The sequence below is a fragment of the Berghia stephanieae genome, chromosome 8 (genome assembly GCF_034508935.2).
Source record: "Berghia stephanieae isolate SIO BIC M18660-M18661 chromosome 8, UCSD_Bste_1.3, whole genome shotgun sequence".
In the NCBI taxonomy this organism is placed as follows: domain Eukaryota; kingdom Metazoa; phylum Mollusca; class Gastropoda; order Nudibranchia; family Aeolidiidae; genus Berghia; species Berghia stephanieae.
This window is the reverse complement of record NC_088367.1, coordinates 52,210,484-52,232,983: the sequence shown is the minus strand read 5'-3', so window position 1 is coordinate 52,232,983 and position 22,500 is coordinate 52,210,484. Positions and strand designations below refer to the sequence as shown.

Below are 22,500 nucleotides of genomic sequence, written 5' to 3'. Positions count from 1 at the left end.
GCGCCATGTCTCGTTCTACATGTTACCTGTTGCTGTTTGTATGGGACCCTTTTGTAAAGCGCTTTGAGTATGTTTAGTGGATATTGCGCTATATAAAATCTCAAGTTTATGAGGTGGGGGGGGGATTATTGTTGTTGTTTTAATTCACCTCTGATGTTACCTTTTTTTTTTTTTTTTTGTCAACATTTAATTTGACAGATTATTCTGGAAGGTACAGTGGGGTCTAGTTATCTCGGGGACATCGCTGTGGATGATATTTCCTTGACTCCTGGATGCAAACTCAGCCAAAACAGTAAGCAAATCCTCCAGATCTATGGGTTTTGAGGCATAACCTTTGTAAACGTATAGATAGTATGCGCTTGGCTAAGAAGCTCATAACATTGCCATCCGGAAGTAAAACGGACCAACACACAAAACTGTGTGTATCCATGAACGTTTATAGTCAGGTTAATTGATAGGAATGCGCTTTGGGCAGGATTCATACATTGCACCGGAAGTGACGACAACCCCACAACTCTGTGAAACCCATGAACTTTTTAGTCTGTGTTAATACAGTTATAGTGGAACAACTCAAACGCGGATGGCAAAAAACAATACACAAAGGCTGAGTGATCATCTGACTTACTATCATATACAGTTCAGTGAGTATTACTCATAAACGCGGGTGGCAAAAAACAATAACAAAGACCTGAGTGACGTCAACTTCAAACTATCTATAAAAGACGAAGATCACGGGAATAAGAAGTTAATTGTGAGTTGTAATCAATAGCACAACCTATGGAATCATTTGTTTACTTGATGAGCACTTCTAACAACAAACTCTACTGGTGATCATCGTCGTCATTTGTGACGTCATTGATTGGTCGGTATCAGGCCTTTTATGTTTAGGAAAGCCACGACTGGACTTCAGATCTGTGGATCTTAAGGCATAGCCTTCGGAAACGTATAGATAGAATGAAGATGGAGTCACTCAGGTCTTTGTTATTTTTTCTTGCCGTCCACGTTTATGAGTAGTACTCACTAAACTGTATTAACCCGACTATAAACGTTCATGGTTACACATAGTTGTGTGTGTTGGTCCGTTATATTTCCGGATAGCAATGTTGTGAGTTTCTTAGCCAAGCGCATACTATCTACAGCTTGACACTAAAACTTGCCATTTATAGTTTGGTGCACACCGCCTGATGAGTCGTGAGTAGTACTCAAAGAAACAAAGTAATGATCCCATTGGTTGAACTATTCAATATATAGTATGCGCTTGGCGAAGAAGCTCATAACATTGCCATCCGGAAGTATAACGGTCCAACACACAAAACTGTGTGTATCCATGAACGTTTATAGTCAGGTTAATACAGTTCATTGAGAATCACTCACAAACGCGGATGGCAAAATACAATAACAAATGCTTGAGTGACGTCAACTGCATACTATCTATACAACTCATCGTTTGATGCAATAAAACTCACCGTTTGTTTTATTTTGGTTTACTTCGTCTTTTATTGTGACGTCATTATCGTCATTGCCAGGCTTTGAGTTCATGAAGGCGATGGATTTAAGGTCTTTCAATAAATCTGATTTTTTCTAGTGGTTAGACAAGCATTATTTTTATTTATGTGTTGGAGGATAAAGGGAAATTTTAAAACAAAATCCCCTTTATTCATCCCATAGGGGAAATTTGTCTCTAGTGTCTATTCCACGTGAAGACTGGAGTAACCCAGGCGTCAGCCGCAATGCAGCGCCGCAAATTGAGTTATGACGAGGCGATGACTTGCTCAAGGTTACATAGCGCAGCGGGAGATGGAACTCGGTACCTTCCGGGTTCGAATCAAAGACAGTACCGCTGAGCCACGCTACCCCATGAAGATTTAAAAGCAAAATTAGAAAAACACATTTTGGTTTGATAAAGTTTATCAATATTTCCCCTTGTATTTTTTCATTGCCAGCCATTCTCCCAACGGCCCCACCCACCACTCCCACCACGACGAGTGTTTGTGGCGGTGACTTCACTTGTGGGGATCAAACCTGTGTCCCCAAAGCAAAGGTCTGTGATTTCGCCAATGACTGCTTTGATAAATCTGACGAGGCCAATTGTGGTAGGTCAAAGGTTTAATACCAATGGCTTGTGTGTTTGTTTGTTTGTTTGTTTGCCTGTTTGTTTGTTTGTTTTTATAAGTTTTGCAAAGCTTCAACACTTGAAGGTCATATCAGCCAATGCTCATTTGGTTAATAGTATCCATTCATTTACTTATTCGGCCCCTTGGCATTTAAAGGAAGTGCTCTTGAAAGATAAATAAAAGTGTTTTTCTCTCCACCAGGGTCATGTGACTTCAGCAGTGGCTTGTGTGGATGGCGGGACGCCAGTACGGGAACGTACGACTGGATTCGAACTCACGGCGATGGAACCACAAGTGATCAGCCCTCGACTGATGCCGATGGCCAATACAAAGGTATGGGATTGTGTGTGTGTGTGTATGTATGTGTGTGTGTGTGTGTGACATTGTGGTGTAGTGGTAACATACCCTTTGTTTGAGGTTTTAAACCACCAGCTCGGTGATTAGTTCTCAATAGAGAAACAGGCTATAAACCTGAAAAAATAAATATATAAATAAATAAATAAATAATAAACTTCCCTTTATGCATCCCATAGGGGAAATGTGTCTTTAGGGTCTATTCCAATGGAAACTGAGCTAGAGCCAGGTGGCTTGCTCAAGGCCACACAGAACAGCGGGTATTCGAACTCGGTACCTTTCGGTTACGGCTCAGCCACGCTGTCCCAAATGACACTCATAGTTTTGTGCTTTGCAATCATTCATCTGTCGGGTAGAACATATAGGTATTTTACCTAAACACGTGACATCAATATGTAATCATATGTGCGGCTATGAGGTCTTGTGGTATGACACTCGCCTTCGAATAGAAAGGTCCTAGGTTAGAGTCCTGCTCTGATCAGCGCATTATTGAGTCCTTGGAAAAGGCTCTTTACTCACGTTCTGTCACCATACTCGAGTGTAAAATGAGTACCTGACCACTTACATTGTTGTCTCTGTCTGAAAAAAAAAGGAATATCGCCTAGCAGGCATCATGTCTTGATCTACATGTTAGGTAGTGTTGTTGTTAACTAGAAACCTCTTGTAAAGCACTTTGAGTACGTTTAGTAGATATTGCGCCATATAGAAGATCAATTTTTCTTTGTTGTTTGCTTTTTGTTTTTGTTTTGTTTTGTTTTGTTTGTTTTTTTGGGGGGTGGGTTTTTTTTTTCTCTTTTTCTTTTTGTTGGTTTTTTCTTTTGTTTGTTTTTGTTTTGTTTTCTTTTTTCAATTAATTACCCAATACATTTTATTGTAAATGAGATGTGTTAAACACTCACCATTTTGTTTATTTGTTTCCAAGGTTACTACGCGGCGTCTGTGAAGGGTTCTGGCGTCCAACGCGTTGCCGCTAGATTTATCTCCCCTGTTTTAGCCGCAACGGGGCCCAGTTGTCACATGACCTTCTCATATTACACACAAGGCCCTGGGCAAGGTGATGGTCTAACGATGGGATGATGATGATGATGATGATGATGATGATGATGATGGTGATGGTGATGATGATGATGATGATGGGTGTGTGATGATGATGATGAATGATGAGATGGTGATGGATGATGATGATGGATGATATGATGATGGTGATGATGATGATGATGATGATGATGATGTGATGATGATGATGATGATGATGATGATGATGTGATGATGAGTGATGATGATGATATGATGATGATGGGATGATGATGATGATGGTGATGATGGATGATGATGATGATGATGATGTGAGTATGATGATGATGATGGAATGATGATGAGATGATGATGATGATGATGATGATGATGATGATGAATGATGATGATGATGAATGAGATGATGATGATGAGTGATGATGATATGATGATGGATGATGATGATGATGAAATGATGATGATATGATGATGGTGAATGATATGATGATGATGATGATGATGATGATGATGATGATGAGATGATGATGAGATGGATGATGATGATGATGATGATGTGATGATGATGATGATGATGATGATGATGATGATGATGATGATGGATGGTGATGATGATGATGATGATGATGATGATGAGATGATGATGATGATGATGGATGATGATGATATGTATGAGATGATGATGATGATGAGATGATGATGAATGATGATGATGATGATAGATGATGATGATGATGATGATGATGATGATGATGATGATGATGATAATGATGATGATGCTGATAAAGATGAAAAGAATCCATGTCAATGTAGTATTAAAAATACACGTGTCATTCTTTCATCCACCACTTCATGTATTTCCAATGCGTACAGGATCAATGCAGATCAACCTACAGAATTCCAACGACACGGGAACTCTCAAGTACACCAGACTGTTTGAAACCAACAATATCGGGGCTGGCAATGGGAAATGGAGGGCCTATTCAGTGGACATCGGTCAGCTGACTGCTGGATACCAGGTATGTGCCAATGCTCACACGATTACCGTTGACTCAATTGTGTTTTCTTCTTCTTCTTCTTCTTCTTCTTCTTCTTCTTCTTCTTCTTCTTCTTCTTCTTCTTCTTCTTCTTCTTCTTCTTCTTCTTCTTCTTCTTCTTCTTCTTCTTCTCTTCTTCTTCTACTCCTCCTCTTCTTCTTTCTTCCTTCTCCTCTTCTCTCTTCCTCCTCTTTCTCCTCCTCTCCTCTTCTTCTTCTTCTTCTTCTTCTTCTTCTTCTTCTTCTTCTTCTTCTTCTTCTTCTTCTTCTTCTTCTTCTTCTTCTTCTTCTTCTTCTTCTTCTTCTTCTTCTTCTTCTTCTTCTTCTTCTTCTTCTTCCTCTTCCTCTTACTCTTCCTCCTCCTCTTCTTCTTTCTCCTTCTCCTCCTCCTCCTCCTCCTCCTCCTCCTCCTCCTCCTCTTCTTCTTCTTCTTCATCATCTTCTCGTTGTCCATGTTATTTTCATGTTATTTTCACGTCATGTTCATGTTATTTTCTCTCTCCACACACCAGATCGTCATCACCCACACACCCCATTCCAATTCCAAGAGTTTCTTTGCCGTAGACGACATCTTCTTTGACACGTGCCAGCCTGATCACCTGTTTAACTTGACCAGTGAGTGACCAATAGCAATTACAAACATACAAAATCCAGAGGAAAAAAACATTATAAATCTGATCACGTTTTGACTTTTATACATTTTAATCACATGACATATGAAAAGGTTCTAGCCAGAATGAAGAACAAAAAATTCTCTGATTGTGTTAACTCTTAGATCACTTTTACACATCCACCTGACTCCTACAATAGTAATTGCCTGCTATCCTTTGGATAGGACGCTAGTCTACCGCAAATAGCCATTTTCTTTGTTAAGAACCACGCCGCTGGTTGCTGGGCGACGTGACATCAGACTATTGAATCCTATCATCTTTTCCTCTTCACAGCTCTGAATTGTACTTTTGCTGGAGGCGATTTCTGTGGATTCTTCCAGTCGCGGGCTGACGACTTTGACTGGTCACTCACCAACAAGGCCACCCCGTCCCAGGACACTGGACCGTCCGGTGACCACACCACTGGACATGGCTATTACATCTATATCGAGTCATCCTTCCCACAGAAGAAAGGCGACAGGGCTGTTCTCATTTCATCTCTACAGCCAAAGCCTGGTAAGTCATGTGGTCTAATGTTATGACACTCGCTATCGGATCGGAAGGTCCTGGGTTCAAACCTTGCTCGGCGCATAGTTGAGTCCTTGGAAAAGGCTCATTGCTCACATTCTCTCATCGTACTCGGGTGTGAAATGAGCACCTGGTCGTTGTCTCTGACCGAAAAAAAATTGTAATATCGCCTAACAGGCGTCATGTCACGTCCTACTTGTTAAGTGTTGCTGTTGGCCAGAGACCACTTGTAAAGCGCTTTGAGCACGTTTAGTGGGTATTGCGCTATATAAAAGCTAAACTTTTTATTATTTTTTTATAGTTGAAAGCTTTGTAGTCATGTGGTATGACACTCGCCTTTGGACCTCTAGGTCCCGGGTTTAAATCCTGCTCTTGGCAGTGCAAATTTCAGCTCTCGGAAACCGCTCTTTACTTCCATTCCCTCACCTGACTCAAGTGTAAAACGAGTACTTGATCATTAACACCACTGTCACTGTTAAAAAAAAAAATTAAGTCTGCCATTCAGGTGTTATACTTTGTCCCACATGTTGAGTGGTGCCGTTGGCTTGGGACCTATTGTAAAGCGCTTAGAGCACTTTGATTGGATGTTGTGCAAATAAAAGCTCAAGTGCTTTCATCATCATCATCATTGCCTTTTTCACCTTAGGTCAAGGTATAGGCCACAGACAAACAGTTTCCATCCCTCTCTAACCTGAGCTAACTTTTTTTATCTCGTTACATGTCTTATCACTTCTCTTATCAGCTTCTTTAATTCTTCTCCATATTCCACTATGCAATTCGAAGCTGCTTGTTTGGCGAACATGTCATGGGGTCATCGAGTCCTTTCGGTGTTATCTGTTGTCCTTCATAAATTCTATCATTGCAGAAACTCTTCGGTCGCCCAAGCTAAAAAAAAAGGGTTTTGGTTTGTCCGTCTGCGTTTCTGTAACGTTTGAGTTTAACGGATAGGGGTGTTAACCCTTTGCCAACCCCCAATCTGGAGGACCAGGTGACTCAAAGATGGGGGAGTCACACACCATTAGTCGCCTTTTACACACGCTGGCTTGGCGTTGGGCTATTCTTGACCCTCTCTGTTGAGGGAGCCCGGACACCACACGGGGGTCAAGTGCTTTGGCTTGTTTTGTTTTGTTTTGTTTTGTTTTTTTTACATATTTCATTGATGTATTGATTGATTGATTTGTGTGTAGTGACCAGATGTATTGATTGATTGATTTGTGTGTAGTGACCAGATGTATTGATTGATTGATTTGTGTGTAGTGACCAGATGTATTGATTGATTGATTTGTGTGTAGCTGACCAGATGTGTCTGACCTTCTGGTATCACATGTTTGGACCAAACGTGGAGACTCTGAATGCCTACCTGATTGTGGGTGCGAACCGTAGCCTTATCTGGACCAGGTCAGCCACTCAAGGAAATATCTGGAGGAAAGCGTTTGCCAGCGTGAAAACCAACTATAATTATCAGGCAAGTGGTAAAATGTGACTAGTGTTGATTGGGACGTCTTGGGTTCGAGCCTCGCTCGGCGCATAATTGAGTCCTTGGAAAAGGCTCTTTACTTATATTCTCTCACCGTACTTGGGTGTAAAATGAGTACCTGGCCATTAACAGCGTTGTCTCTGTCCGAAAAAAAAACTGTAATATCGCCTAACAGGCGTCATATCTCGTTCTACATGTCAAATGTTGCTGTTGGCCAGGGATCCCTTGTAAAGCGCTTTGAGCATGTTTAGTGGATATTGCGCTATATAAAAGATCTATTTTTTTCAAAAGAAGTCTTTCAGATACTTAAGGCCAATCTAGCTAGAGTTTATCCCTGTTTCCATAGCGTTAAGATAGCAATTGGTTGCTACCCTTTGGACATGACAGCTGCCAAAATATGACACAGTTTTAATTATGTGCGTTAACCAGACCGACTTACTGTTACGAAAAAGTCGTAGAGTTACGAAATTTTGGCTCCAATTTCATAATTTCATGAGCATCTCTAAGTCATTAAAACTTATTGAAAATGGAAGTTGATGCCAGACTACATCATTTTAAAATGTTGAAATATTATTTAATCCTTGTGAAAGTAAATTGTGTATTTTTAAAGTTAATTATAGCAACTACAAATTTATTTCCTAAAAATTACGATTTTTTAAAATTTTCAAGTAGGCATGTAGTTCTGTCGTAAACCCAAAATGTCATGTTTCTGATTGTGTTAACTCTTAGATCACTTTTACACATCCACCTGACTCCTACAATAGTAATTGCCTGCTATCCTTTGGATAGGACGCTAGTCTACCGCAAAGTACTTTCCGCCAAATCTAACAGACTCAGCTACCCATTGACTGCTGGCTGGACAAGGGGGGTCAGAAAAAATCTCGTCTTTACCCGGGATTGATCTCGGTCCCTTTGCGTGTGAAGCGAGTACTATACCAACTGAACAATTGTGCCCACCCCCACCCCCCCCCCCCAACCCCACCTTTGAGATGATTATAGGGAATATATAATGCGGCTATGTGGTCTAGTGGTATGACACTCGCTTTCGGAAGGGAAGGTCCTGGGTTGGAGCCTGGCTCGGCGCATAGTTGAGTCCTTTGAAAAGGCTCTTTACTCATATTCTCTCACCGTACTCAGGTGTAAAATGAGTACCTGGCCGTTAACAGCGTTGTCTCTGTCCGAAATATATGTAATATCGCCTAACAGGCGTCATGTCACTCCTACATGTTACGTGTTGCTGTTGGTTAGGGATTTTCTAACGCTCTTTGAGCACGTTTAATGGATATTGCGCTATATAAAAGCTCAATAATGTTATGTTATCTAATGTCCTGTTTTGACAGATTGGCTTTGAAGGCATCGTGGGGACGGCCTACAAAGGAGATATCGCTCTGGACGACATTTCACTCAGCCTTGGAAAATGTCCTTTACAACGTACGTGCTAAACTGGTTCCGACGTGTACATATATGCAGGTCTGACATCCGAACTCGATTATGGGCCGAGTTTAACATTGTTGTAATGGACAATATCGTGTCATTTTTTTCTTTTTTTTTTTTTTTTTGAGATTTCCATTACAACAACAATGAGCCCATAATGAATTGGGTTATCAGACCTGCAAATAAGTGCACGTCGGTGGTAACAGATGTGGTGATTGTCCTGTACTTCATAAGCAGAGGGTTAATTTTTGGTGATTGTCCTGTACTTGGTATGCAAAGGGTTAATTTTAATTGGTTTAGTGAGGATAATTTATAGTATAATATCTCAAAATAGAATGTTATATTTCTTGTTTTGTAAAATGCTTTGAGCCCGTTTAGTGGGTATTCTGTATAGGGAATGAGATTAGCAGAAGAGTAGCGTCCCTTGATTGGACGTCACTTTACAGAGAGAACGTCAAAATGGTTTTGCGCATGCGTCTCTCTCGCCCTCGCTTTCGGTGTAGTGTCTCATGCCGCTTTCATCGGAAGCGAGGACGAGAGACGCATGCGCACAACCAACATGACGTTCTCTCTCTAATAACTTTCCGCCGGTGACGTCCAATTAAGGGACGCTACTCTTCCGCTAATCTCATTCCCTATTGGTCCCATCCCAAGCATTTCCATTATCAACTCTTTCGTTGGCATTTTCATATGCTGCGATCTGAGTGGGGTTCCTGACCTCCCATGGTGGGCAGGGAGGTATTTACTGTATCTTCTATCCCCCCATATCTGTTTTCCAACATGCTTTCTGTCTTTGTCTTAGGATAAGATTTCTTGGTTTTGTCCTGGTCCTGACAGGAGTCCTTGGCGGGGAGGGGAAAAAAACTAAGTACACTGATAGTGAACTCTTAGAATCTACATCTGTTCTCTATTTGAACCTTTCCCCTTTGTCTTACTTTTTCCTCAATCCCTTTAACTGTACATCTAGAATGTTTTTACTATCCAATTTTCTTCCTTTTTACTGGCGCTTATATGTGACCCTTCGCCTCAACACGGTATTAAGTCGGGATGGTTAAGATGTTGAAAACTGAATTTATAGCCAGAAATACCAGACTTGTGTTGAGTTTGTATGTTTTACTGAGGAGAATGGATACCATATTTTATGGTGCTAATGCCAACAATTTATATTTTTGACCAGTTTAACATTTAATTCGGCTTTTAAGCATCTGGTTCGTTCCGACATAATACCGTTTTGAGACGATGGGTCACATTCACATATGACCTGAATGTATTTCAAGCGCCGTAAAACCGTTTAAACCAAACCAAACACACGATCCCAGGCTTCAGGCATCCCCCACCGCTCTCTACTTTTATTGGATACTGTGCTATATTGAAGCTCAAGTTATTTTGTTTTTTGTTTTTTTTTTTTTTTTTGTTTTTTTTTTTTTTTTTTTGTTTTTAATCATTTTGCGGCTATGTGGTCTTGTGGTAAGACACCTCCTTTCGGATCGGAAGGTCCTTCGAGTCTCGCTCGGCGCATAGCTGAGTCCTTGGAAAAGACTCTTTACTCACATTATCTCATCGTACTCAGGTGTAAATGAGTACCTGGTCGTCAACAGCGTTGTCTCTGTCGGAAAAAATTGTAATATCGCCTTACAGGCGTCATGTCTCGTTCTACATGTTACGTGTTGCTGTTGGTCAGGGACCCTTTGTAAAGCGCTTTGAGCACATTTAGTGGATATTGCGCTGTATAAAAAGCTCTAAAGCTCTAATCATTTTAACTTTGAAGTCTCATCCCGACATCTAGCACACCCAGACATATCACCGTGTTGATAGAATGGGTGACAATTGATGTTCTGTTTCGTTCCTGACAGCCATGTGTGACTTTGAGATCGATCTGTGTGGCTACACACAACTGACCCAGACCGACAAGTTCAACTGGATCCGATGGCAAAACAGGACGGAATCCTATGGAACTGGACCCTCTGGTGATCACACCACACGGAATGGAAATGGTGAGGATTTAACGTAGATTTATACAACAAGGAGATGGTCAACGCGTGTTCTTTTTGCCTGGCGATGTCGTGGTCTAGTGGTATAACTCTCGCTTTCGGATCGGAAGGTCCCGGGTTCTTTGATTCCTGGAAAAGGTTCTTTACTCACATTATTTCAACGTTCTCAGGTGTAAAATGAGTACCTGGCCGTTGACATCCTTATCTATGTCCGAAAAAATAATTGTAATATCGCTTAAAAGGCGTCATGTCTCGTTTTACATGCTACGTGTTGCAATTGGTCATGGACCCTTTGTAAAGCGATTTGAGCACGTCTAGTTGATGGATATTGTATAAAAGCTCAAGTTGTTGCAAGGAAATTAAAGATGACAAATTCCTGATGAAGTCAAGATGGTTTTGATGCACAAGTGGTGTCATGTGACCAATGGATTCTTCCCTTCTACACAATAAGTTTGTTTGTTTGTTTGTTTTTTGGGGGGTTTTTTGTTTTGTTTTGGTTTGGTTTTTTTTTCGGGCGTCATGTCTTACTCGACATGTTCAGTGTTGATATTTGTTAGGGAAAGCGCGTTGAGCACATTTCGTGGATATTGCGCTAATATAAAAAGCTCAAACAAGCTTGAGCTCAAGTACGTGTCATACATGTATCTTTTCTATCTGGCTATGTGGCTATGTAATCTAGTGGCATGATACTCGCTTTCGGGTCGGAAGGTCCTGGGTTCGAGCCTCGCTCGGTGCATAGTTGGGCCCTTGGAGAAGGCTCTTTACTTACATTCTCTCACCGGACTCAGGTGTAAAATGAGTACCTAGTCGTTAACAGCGTTGTCTCTGTCCAAAAAAAATGTAATATCGCATAACAGGCGTCATGTCCCGTTCTAAATGTTAAGCGTTGCTTTTGGCCAGGGACCCATTGTAAAAGGATTTGAGCACGTTTAGCGGATATTGCGCTATATAAAAAGCTCCAAAGAATCTACAGCTGAAGGATGTGTCATACCAATGGATCTTTTCTATCCTTTCCATGAAATATAGAACAATGTGAAATTGAATGTACGCTTCAATTTAATATACGAAAACAGATAGAATGGGCGGTTCGGGTTTTCCCCTTTATCAACAAACAAGATGAATGAAACACTACAGATGAATGAAATAATGTGGTAGTGGCGTTGTTAAGATGAATGAATTAATCTTAACAACGCCACTACCAAATCATCTCATTCATTCATCTTCATTCGTCTTGTTTTGTTGATAAAGGGGAAACACAAAACGTCCATTCTATCCGTTTTTGTATATTAAATCGAAGCTTAGATTCAATTTCACATTGTAATTTATTTGTTGAAGCTTCGAGCAGCACCATTGACATGACCCTTTCCATAGGACTAGTAAAGTATTAGTAGTAGTAGTAGTAGTAGTAGTAGTAGTAGTAGTAGTAGTAGTAGTAGTAGTAGAGAGTAGTTAGTAGTAGTGTGTAGTAGTAGTAGTAGTAGTAGTAGTAGTAGTTGTAGTGAGTGGTAGTAGTTAGTAGTAGTAGTCAGTAGTAATAGTATGTGTTGTAGTGGTAGTAGTAGTAGAATCATTATTATTATCATCATCAGGCCACTACCTCCACATTGACGCTAGCCAAAAGACTCCTGGAGACAACGCCCAACTGATGAGTCCCAAAATCCTGGTGACCAAAGGTCAACCTCATTGCGTGACCTTCTGGTACCACATGCTTGGTAAAAACATCGGCTCCCTCATCGTATACGCCAAGACCTCGGATCGAGTCCTGCACAGAGTGTGGTCCAATAGCAATGAACGAGGGGACCAGTGGTTCATGGGAAGAGCGACCATCAACGACACACTTGGAGATTTCAATGTAAGACTTTAATGACCATCGTATTTCCTGACTGGACGTGTTGTTGTCTGTGTTGATTTTATGTTGTGATGTGTGTTAACGTTTTTAACTGTTTGTGTGAATGGCTGATGAAGGGTTTTGACCCTAAAATGTTTGGTGTGTATTATTTTGTTCTTTTTGAAGCTGTCATAAAAAAGTAGTCCTTCGGAGCTATTAGAAGTGATGGGTAGCTGGGTCTGTTAGATCTGATAGACAGTACTTTGCAATAGACTAGCGTCTTATCCAAAGAGTAGCAAGCAATTGCTATTGTTCTTTTTCACGCTATAGAAACAGGATTAACTCCGGATCCAGGAGCATGATGGCTCTGAAGATCCACTGTATTTATTTAATTATTCATTTATTCAATGGGAGCCATCTCTATTCATGTTTTCGTCTAACTGAGTCATCGATCACATGATTTGTTGCTGTACAACGATTGGACATTTCTCAATAAATGTAAACACGCTGCTTTGTTTGTGAAAGTTGTAAACAAACCCACGAGTTATGCTGAACAAATTGATAAATTGTGACGTTGGATATTTCTCAAACTGTGAATACTTTTCACTACGTGGTAATTTTGAGCTGACTTTGCAATGTGACCATGACCTCGAACACATGGAAAGGTCATCTAGATCATCCCATTGTCTTATTCATTTATTTATTCAATTAATTGTTTATTTGTGACACATCGTCTCAAAACGGTATTATGTCGAAACGAACCACATGCTTAATCGAATTTAGGCGTTTGGTCTAATTATTAGAAATCCTCGAAAATTGATTTTGAGATTTGTGGAAATTATTTAATCGAGAAATAATATAATTGATCAAATTCGTAAAGTAACTATAAAGGCACAAAAAAAACACAGTCGAAATGTACAATAGTGAAAATGTGAAAGGAATTTATTTGCATTTCTCAATGTCATATTTCAAGGTATGGAAACTGTGTCAACATTCTCAAATCTATTCATGAAATTGTCTGAAATTCCACATTATCACAGATATGATGTTCCTAGAGATTTTTTTATAATTGTGAATTTTGAATTTAATCCTAATCTGAATTACATCAATTTGTCATAATTTTGATCTCAATTTGTATTCAATAAATCCCATATAAAGCCGTAAATCTCTCTATGGTGACACACTATTACAATTACACGAGGAATATGATCATCCTTCATTAGTTTGTGAACGTTGCAAGATGTATATTTTTAGTCGACCCCAATTCGCGCAAATGCAACAGATATTAATTTCACTAAGTTGTTTTTTAACCTATAATACGATACAAATGTTAACGCCATATTGCTAATTAAAGCCCAACCCCTTAATGTTAAACTGGTCAAATATAAATTTTTGGCATTATCACCTAAAATATGTATCCATTCTCCTCAATAAAACATACAAACTCACACAAGTCTGATATTCTGCTATAAATTCATTGTCAACATCTTAACCAACCGACTTAATACCGTTTTGAGGCGAAGGTTCACATTTGGTATTTATTTATATTTTATTATATAATTATTATTCATCTATCTATTTTTTTAAAATCTATTCATGTATTCATTTATTATTATTTCCTGTCAGATCATTTCGAGGCGTGGTGGGGAACGGTTACCAAGGTGACGTGGGCCTCGATGACGTCAGAATAAAAACAGGTGCATGCGACCCCGTGGGGACTTGCGATTTCGAGGACGGCGTGTGTGGCATGTTCAGCACCATGCAGAAAGGCTCGTTTGAATGGCTGAGGAATGCCGGGAAGACGGACTCGTCCAGAACTGGACCCCCTGTTGACCACACGACCAATTCAGATGCTGGTAAGACAATAGGGAATAAAAGTCGTGACGTCATACCTTCTACTTTTCCGGTTCCAAATTCTTTGGAAGTGTGTATGTAGTCGGTCCTTTGGGAGGACTAATAATGTATATATTACACATTGAATCTTCTTCTTCTTCTTCTTCTTCTTCTTCTTCTTCTTCTTCTTCTTCTTCTTCTTCTTCTTCTTCTTCTTCTTCTTCTTCCACCTCATGGTGTCTTTATGGTTGAAGGTCAACAAGTTGCAGGAAAGCTGTGGTCTCCCCAAGCACGTTCTGAGATCCATAGAGCTTCGACTTTAGTCTAGTCCTCTCAGACCAAATGGTCGCCCTTTGCTCTTTGGACTTTGATGTTTGAATGTGATAGGATACAATAAAATGGATCAACTGGGACACAATAAATCCAGGTATTATTTCTTTGATCCATAGCACCAGTGTATTGATTTGACTATTACCGTTTTTGTGTTTGTTGTCCAGGCTTTTATATGTACGTGGAGTCCAGTTATCATGTGGCGGGCGAGAAGGCGTGGCTGTACACGGATTATCTCTCACCAACCCCTCAGAGTTGTCTGTCCTTTTGGTACTTCATGTATGGATCGGGTGAGTTGTTGTAGTAGTTGTAGTAGTAGTGGTGGTGGTGGTAGTAGTAGTTGTAGTAGTAGTAGTAGTGGTAGTAGTAGTAGTAGTAGTAGTAGTAGTAGTAGTATTAGTAGTAGTAGTAGTAGTAGTAGTAGTAGTAGTAGTAGTAGAGAGAGAGAGTAGTAGTAAGCAGTAGTAGTGGTGTAGGTGGTGGTAGTTGTAGTAGTAGTAGTAGTAGTAGTAGTAGTAGTAGTAGTAGTAGTAGTTGTAGTAGTAGTAGTTAGTAGTAGTGTGTAGTAGTAGTAGTAGTAGTAGTAGTAGTAGTAGTAGTAGTAGTAGTAGTAGTAGTGTAGGTAGTAGTAGTAGAATATAGTGTGTGTAGTAGTAGTAGTCATAGAATCATCATCATCATCATCATCATCATCATCATCATCATCACCATCATCATCGCCATCACTGTGTGTCATGCATTCCCTGACCTCCATCTGGTTGTTTCCTACAGAGGTTGGTTCCCTCCAAGTGTATGTCGTATCCACCAAGACTTGGGTCCATGGTGTGGACTCTATCTGGCAATCAAGGATACGAGTGGAGAAATGCCCAGGTCAGCATCAACAGCACAGAATACTTTGAGGTAAGTCAAATCCGTAGGTAGTAGTTAACACATAGTACTTCCTTCACTTACTTAATCCTCTTCGGGCCTTGAGGCTACATAGGGCAACCGTCAGTCCAGACATCTGTCAGACATCTGTTCAGCCCATCCGTCAGACATCCATCAGACATCTATCAGACATCCATCAGCATCCGTCAGACATCTATTAGACATCTGTCAGACATCATCAGACATCTGTCAGACATCTCCATGTTTTGCAGTCGGTTGCTTTTGCGATGGCTCTATTCTAGGAAAGGCCTGCTCCTTTTATCTCGTTTTTCCTGGATGGGGGAAGAAGAGGGGGCGAGTGGCTGAGTGGTGAGAGCACTGTGATCCGGAAGGCCCGGATTTGAGCCCTGCATCAGGCACTTTCGTTTTTTCCTTGGGCAAGATTATCAACCCCTCAATTTGCTCATTTGGATAACATAGGTGATTCCTGATGACATCAGACATCTTGTTTGATGGATTATCTATATCCCTTCATGGAATGCCTAGGCGACGGGATTTAATGGTGTCATAGCGAAACGGCTTAATTCTTTTTTTTTTTTGCCAGGTTTCAGTGGGTAGTCTCCCCTGCCTTCTCTTCCCATCTGCTGTCCAGTACAGGGTTGTCTTGGGGAATGACCCTTTTCCCGTCCTTTAAAATTAAAAATTGAGCTTTTATATAGAGCAATATCCTATAAACGTGTTCAGAGAGCTTTACAAGGGGTCCCTGGCCAACAGCAACATTTAACATGAAGGACAGGACATGACGCCTGTTAGGCGATATTACAATGTTTTCGGACAGAGACAACGCTGTTAACGGCCAGGTACTTATTTTACACCTGAGTATGGTGAGAGAATGTGAGTAAAGAGCCTTCTCCTAGGACTCAGCTATGCACCAAGCGAGGCTCGAACCCAGGACCTTCCGATCCGAAGGCGAGTGTCATACCACTAGACCACATAGCTGCACTGGCCACACACATGACCCAGCCAAATCTCGTAGTGGAAGGAATATAGATAGTTCGAAGATGACGTCACTCAGGTCTTTGTTATTGTTTTTGCCATCCGCGTTTGTGAGTTGTTCTCACTAAACTGTATTAACCAGACTATAAAAGTTCATGGTTACACAGAGTTTGTGTGTTGGTCCGTGATACTTCCGGATGGCAATGTTGTGAACTCCTTGGCCAACCGCATTCTATCTATAGCCCAAGGCACGGTGATACGACATTGCTAGATAGTTGTGGACTGTGGAAAGGTATGAACCAAAATGAATATAACATGTTAATGTTGCTGGGACCTTTAGCCTTCTGTTGTAACACTTCCCTCTGGACTGCTCGGTCCAGGGTTTGAGTCCGACTCCGAGCGGAACAATGTTGAATCCTTGGAAAAAGGTTTTTAACTTACATTCTCTCACTGTATTCAGGTGTAAATGAGTACCTGGCTGATAACAGCATTGCCTTTGTTGTTTTGTTTTTTTTTAATATCATAATATCGCTTTGCAGGCGTCATGTTTTGATATTAGATATTATGTGTTGCTGTTGGCTTGGCTAGTTGTAAACCGCTTTGAGGACGTTTAGTGGATATCGTGCTTTTCATGCTTTGCGTTTAGTAAAACAATCTCACAACATCCGTCCGCCGAATAAAATGTACCAACACACAAAAATATGTGTAACCTTGAACATGTATATAGTCTGATCAATACATTTAGTGAGAACTACTCATAAAAATGGCTGGCTAAAACAATAACAAAGACCTGAGTGATGTCAATTTCGTTCCTTCTATATAAATGCCCAATTTTATATTGATGCTATGCATTAATTTTTTAAAAACTGACAACATCCGCCCGTCGGATATAACGGACCAACACACAAAACTATGTATAACCTTGAACGTTTCTAGTCTGATTAATACAATTTAGTGAGAACTACTCATAAAAATAGCTGGCTAAAAACAATAACAAAAGGCTGAGTGACTTCAATTTGGTTCTATCTATCTATAAATTGCTACCTAACAGATTGTGTTTGAAGGGCTCATCAACAGTACAATAAGAAGTGGTCAGGGAGATATCGCGATAGATGACCTTAAAGTGTATAAGGGTGCCTGTGTCAACACCACCAATGTACCCCCTACCGATGTGACTGTCGCTACACTTCCCACTTATGGTATGGGGCTTATCATCATCATCAACATCATCATCGTCATCATCATCATCATCATCATCATCATCATCATCATCATCATCATCATCATCATCATCATCGTCGTCGTCGTCGTCATCATCATCATCATCATCATCATCATCATCATCATCTTATTCTTCTTGTTTATCATCATCATCATCATCATCATCATCATCATCATCATCATCATCATCACCATCATCATCATCATCATCACCATCATCATCATCATCATCATCATCATCATCATCATCATCATCATCATCATCATCATCATCATCACCATCATCATCACCATCATCATCATCATCATCATCATCATCATCATCATTATCACCACCATCAGCATCATCATCATCATCATCATCATCATCATCATCATCATCATCACCATCATCATCATCACCATCACCACATCATCACCATCATCATCACCACCATTATCACCATCACCACCATCATCATCACCATCACCACCATCATCATCATCATCATCATCACCACCTCATCATCATCATCATCATCATCATCATCATCATCACATCACCATCATCATCATCACCATCACCACCATCATCATCATCATCATCATCACCACCATTATCACATCACCACCATCATCATCACCATCACCACCATCATCATCATCATCATCATCCACCATCATCATCATCATCATCATCACATCATCATCATCATCATCATCACCATCATCATCACCATTCATCACCATCACATCACTATCATCACATCACACATCACCATCATCACATCACCATCACCACCTCATCACACCATCATCATCATCATCATCACCATCACCACCATACCACCTCATCATCATCACCATCATTCACCACCACCACCACCACCACACCATCAAATAAACGTGTCCCACCCAACCCCCCCCCCCCTTTTCCCCAGCCCCAAACCCCAACAACTGTAACTTTGACTCCGGGTTCTGCCTGTGGACAATCAACAAGACAGAAACCGTGACTGGACATTGAACTCAGGGTCAACACCCTCGTATGGCACTGGACCAAGCCGTGACCACACCAGTGGACGAGGTTTGTAGTGCTCTGTGTGTACAATACATACCAGATACTAGTTACTCTTTAACCTCTCCTCACCACCTTTTGGAAAATCGTCACATTTGTTACGATGCAACCGTCACTTTTCTCATCCAGATTTCATTTCTTTTTGCTATCGCTATAAAAACTTGACATTCTCTAATAGAGCTCATATTGTCCAACAATATTATGTATAGAATGTACTTGTTGATTTTCTGTTTGAGTAAGAAATGTCTGTTTTTGTGTTGGGTGGGTGTGACGTTTTCGGGAAAATTTTGAAACTGGCTGGTAAGGAGAGGGTTATAGCAGTCCTTCAGAGTCATTAGGCCCATGGAGCCGGAGTTTATCCCGTTTCCTATAGCGTGAAACGAACAATAGCAATTACTTGCTATCCTGTGGATAGGACGCTAGTCTATCATAAAAATACTTTCCTCCAAATCTAACAGACCCAGCTACTCATTCACTGCTGGGTGGACAGGGGGGTGGGGATGCGGGGGGGGGGGCTTCAGAAAAATCCCGACTGCACCCAGGATCGTATTAGTCCCTTTGCGAGTGTTCCACCAACTGAGCTATCAGGACCTCCAATATACTCTTTGGCGCACTTTTGTTGGAACAATATAACAACTCGAGTGTACAAAGGCTCATTTGAATCATTCAAGGTAAAAATGGAAAACTTTTGATAACAAAATCCAAAGATACACAGTTTTATTTTTTCTCATCTTTTCTGTAGAAACTGTCTGCTTGAGTCAGACTGAGTCGCAGGGACGGCTGGTAATAATGGGCAGGGTGGGCAAATACCAGCCTGTTTTTTCAAGTTATATGCTGTATTACCAGGTCTGAAATAATCAAATTTAAATTAGATAATTTAAAAAGTTACTACTTAAACTTTATACTTCGTACTGAAATCAATTTGTGTGTATTTTTAATAGATTGCGAATCACCATGCATCCCGTAATGCATAAACCAGGATACGCTCCTGTTCTTTTTTATCACCCCCCCCCCCTCCCCAACCACTCCACTCCACTCCGCCCACATCGTCATCTCATCGTCACGTCGCCTGACGGTGAACTAACTCCGATTTTTGCTGTCTGGCCTCTCTAGTACTAGGTCGGGCTAATTCAAATGAGCCCACCTTAATAACCAGTGAACACTAAATAGAGCTTTTTGCAAACGAACTTTTTCTTATTTATTGCCTTACTTGTGCTGGTACCATTGATGTAATGACTTTGGGAATGTTCCAGTATTGAATTAAATTTATTAATTTACTAATTTTATATCAATTTAGTATTAATTTGTGTTGTTTTTATATATTTGTTTATCCATTTAAACTTTTCTTTTTTTCTCGTTTTCTTTAGTGCTTTTCAAAACTCATTTATTTAAATTGTTTTCTTATTTGTTTTGTTGTTGTTGTTGTTTTGGGGTGTTTTTTGTTTTGTTTTTTAACAAATTAATTTGTTAGTTCTTTTTTTTTTAATTCTTAAAGTAATTACCGCTGTATTTTTATTGCCAGACAAAATAATTTTGCAAAACAATGTAATTTTCTATTGTATTCCGTCTAATAAAACAAAACACTTTTATTCAAAAGTCACGACTAAATAAATATATAAAATACAACCACCATTTTGGTTTTCTCAACAATTGAATTAGTATACGAGAAATACTCTTCTGAGAAAGGAGAGAGTTGAATTCTAAGTTAAAGAGGAAATACGGAAGGGTGGGCAGATTCCGTACTTGCCCGTCCTGAAGCTAATACATACATAAGATAGTTCGCGATGAAGAGGCGGGAAGCTCGGGTTGGTTGGGTGAGGAGTAAAGATAACACGGTCGTTATTGTTATAGTCTAACGAATGCTTGAGGAGAAATTGGTAACATTATTTTGTCTTAATTGTATTGTATGAAGTATTGGCGAAAGCCTAAGATTAAATAAACTGTGTTTTTGTTGGTCTTCTTTTGACTATGGAACTGATACTGATACTTGTCATAGCAGACCTGCCTACTTGAAATAGGAAAATAAAAATCGTAGTTTTTAGGGCTAATAAAATCGTAGATATTTTAACTACCCTTTAAAAAAATGACCGGAATTTCGTCTGTTTTGATAGATATCAATTTTTTAGAAACGAGAAAAAATGATTGGAAACGTAATAATGATGGTGATGGTGGTAGTGATAGTGGTAGCGGTGGTGGTAGTAGTAATGATGGTGGTGGTAGTAATGATGATGGTAATATTATTATTGTTATTATTATTATTATTATTATTATCATTATTATTATTATTATTATTATTATTATTATTATTATCATCATTATTATTATTGTTATTGTTATTATTATTATTATTATTATTATTATTATTATTATTATTATTATTATTATTATTATTATTATTATTATTATTATTATTGTACGTATTGGTGGTATTACTATTGTTGTATTTTTTGTGGTTATTAATGGTATCAGTTTATTGTTTGGTTCCATTTACCATTTTTTTCCACTTTCATGTATGTGGTCATCAAATTGTATGATTTATTGTCGAAAGCCTAAGATTTAATAAACTTTGTAATATTGTAATATCGTATGGTAACCATCATTGTCGACGACATCGTCGTTGTCATCATAATCATCATTATCATCATCATTATCATCATCATCATTATCATCATCATCATCATCATCTTCATCATTAACAACAACAACAATATTAACAACAAGTACTACAATAGCAATAAAAACAATATCAACATCATCATAAAATTTCCGTCATCGTCTCCATAAATATCATTCTAACCAACAGCACCACCAAAACCACTACCATAATTACATCCTCCTCCACCACCACCACCACCGCTACCACTATTCCAACCACTACCACCACCGGCACAATCATTCTAATCATCAAGACAGCAGTTAAATGCAATTTGAGCTCTGAATGAAACTCGAGTCATATCGCTGTTGTTGCTTCTCGATTAAAACTTTATGGTTACCACATACTACTGAAAACCAGTAATGTAACAGAAATATTAATCTCGCCGTTGAGGGATTAAAGCAAATCTTTAATTTTTCGAGTGAACGAAATGGACTTGTATTGTCAAGGTGTTGTCGCATTATGTCTCGTCGCTTTATTTTTTAGTTGTATTCTCTTTCGTGATTCATTTTTGATTACGTTTGGAATAATCAAAATCTACTGGTATTGTCATTTCATTATGAATGTGATTATTTGTGGTTGAAATATTATTTTTTAAAGGTGAAAAAAATAATAATTAAAAAAAATAATTAAAAAATAAATAAATAAATAAATAACTTTAAAAAAATAAAAAGATAAATTAAAAAAAAAAAAATATATATATATATATATATATATGACCTAATCATCTTTGCCCCACCACTGTAAATAGGCTAGAACCGCCACTGCTGAGTCGTTCTGTTGTTGCCCCCCCCCCCCCCACCCCCCACACCCCCACCCCCTTTCCTCCCTTTTCTTTAAAAAAAAAAAAAAAAAAAAAAAAAAAAAAAGACACCATGGCGCATTCTTGATAGTTTGTAATGCATTCTTAAAGGTGTGTCAGTGTTGATAAAAAATCTTTTCACGTATCATGAGGTGAATTGTGAAAAAGGAAAAAGAAAACCCTTGTGTAAATGACCGTGTAGATATTCTATAACTGTGTAGATGTGCTATGACTCCGTGTAGATGTGCTATAACTATGTGTAGATGTGCTATAACTATGTGTGGATGTGCTGTAACTCCC

General features: G+C 39.4%; 1 protein-coding gene across 1 annotated transcript in view; it reads left to right on the top strand.

The window, feature by feature from the left end:
- Positions 1-22,500, top strand: part of LOC144979059 (MAM and LDL-receptor class A domain-containing protein 2-like) — a 269,405-nt gene that overhangs the window by 212,453 nt on the left and 34,452 nt on the right. The window contains 20 exon segments of the mRNA XM_078925674.1: positions 199-292; positions 1,944-2,093; positions 2,316-2,447; positions 3,391-3,522; positions 4,374-4,519; positions 5,049-5,151; positions 5,481-5,702; positions 7,007-7,179; positions 8,532-8,622; positions 10,479-10,619; positions 12,206-12,468; positions 12,799-12,824; positions 13,603-13,686; positions 14,071-14,300; positions 14,775-14,897; positions 15,379-15,412; positions 15,414-15,507; positions 17,522-17,669; positions 18,612-18,661; positions 18,664-18,754. Coding sequence (XP_078781800.1) covers positions 199-292; positions 1,944-2,093; positions 2,316-2,447; positions 3,391-3,522; positions 4,374-4,519; positions 5,049-5,151; positions 5,481-5,702; positions 7,007-7,179; positions 8,532-8,622; positions 10,479-10,619; positions 12,206-12,468; positions 12,799-12,824; positions 13,603-13,686; positions 14,071-14,300; positions 14,775-14,897; positions 15,379-15,412; positions 15,414-15,507; positions 17,522-17,669; positions 18,612-18,661; positions 18,664-18,754 — 2,527 coding nt within the window.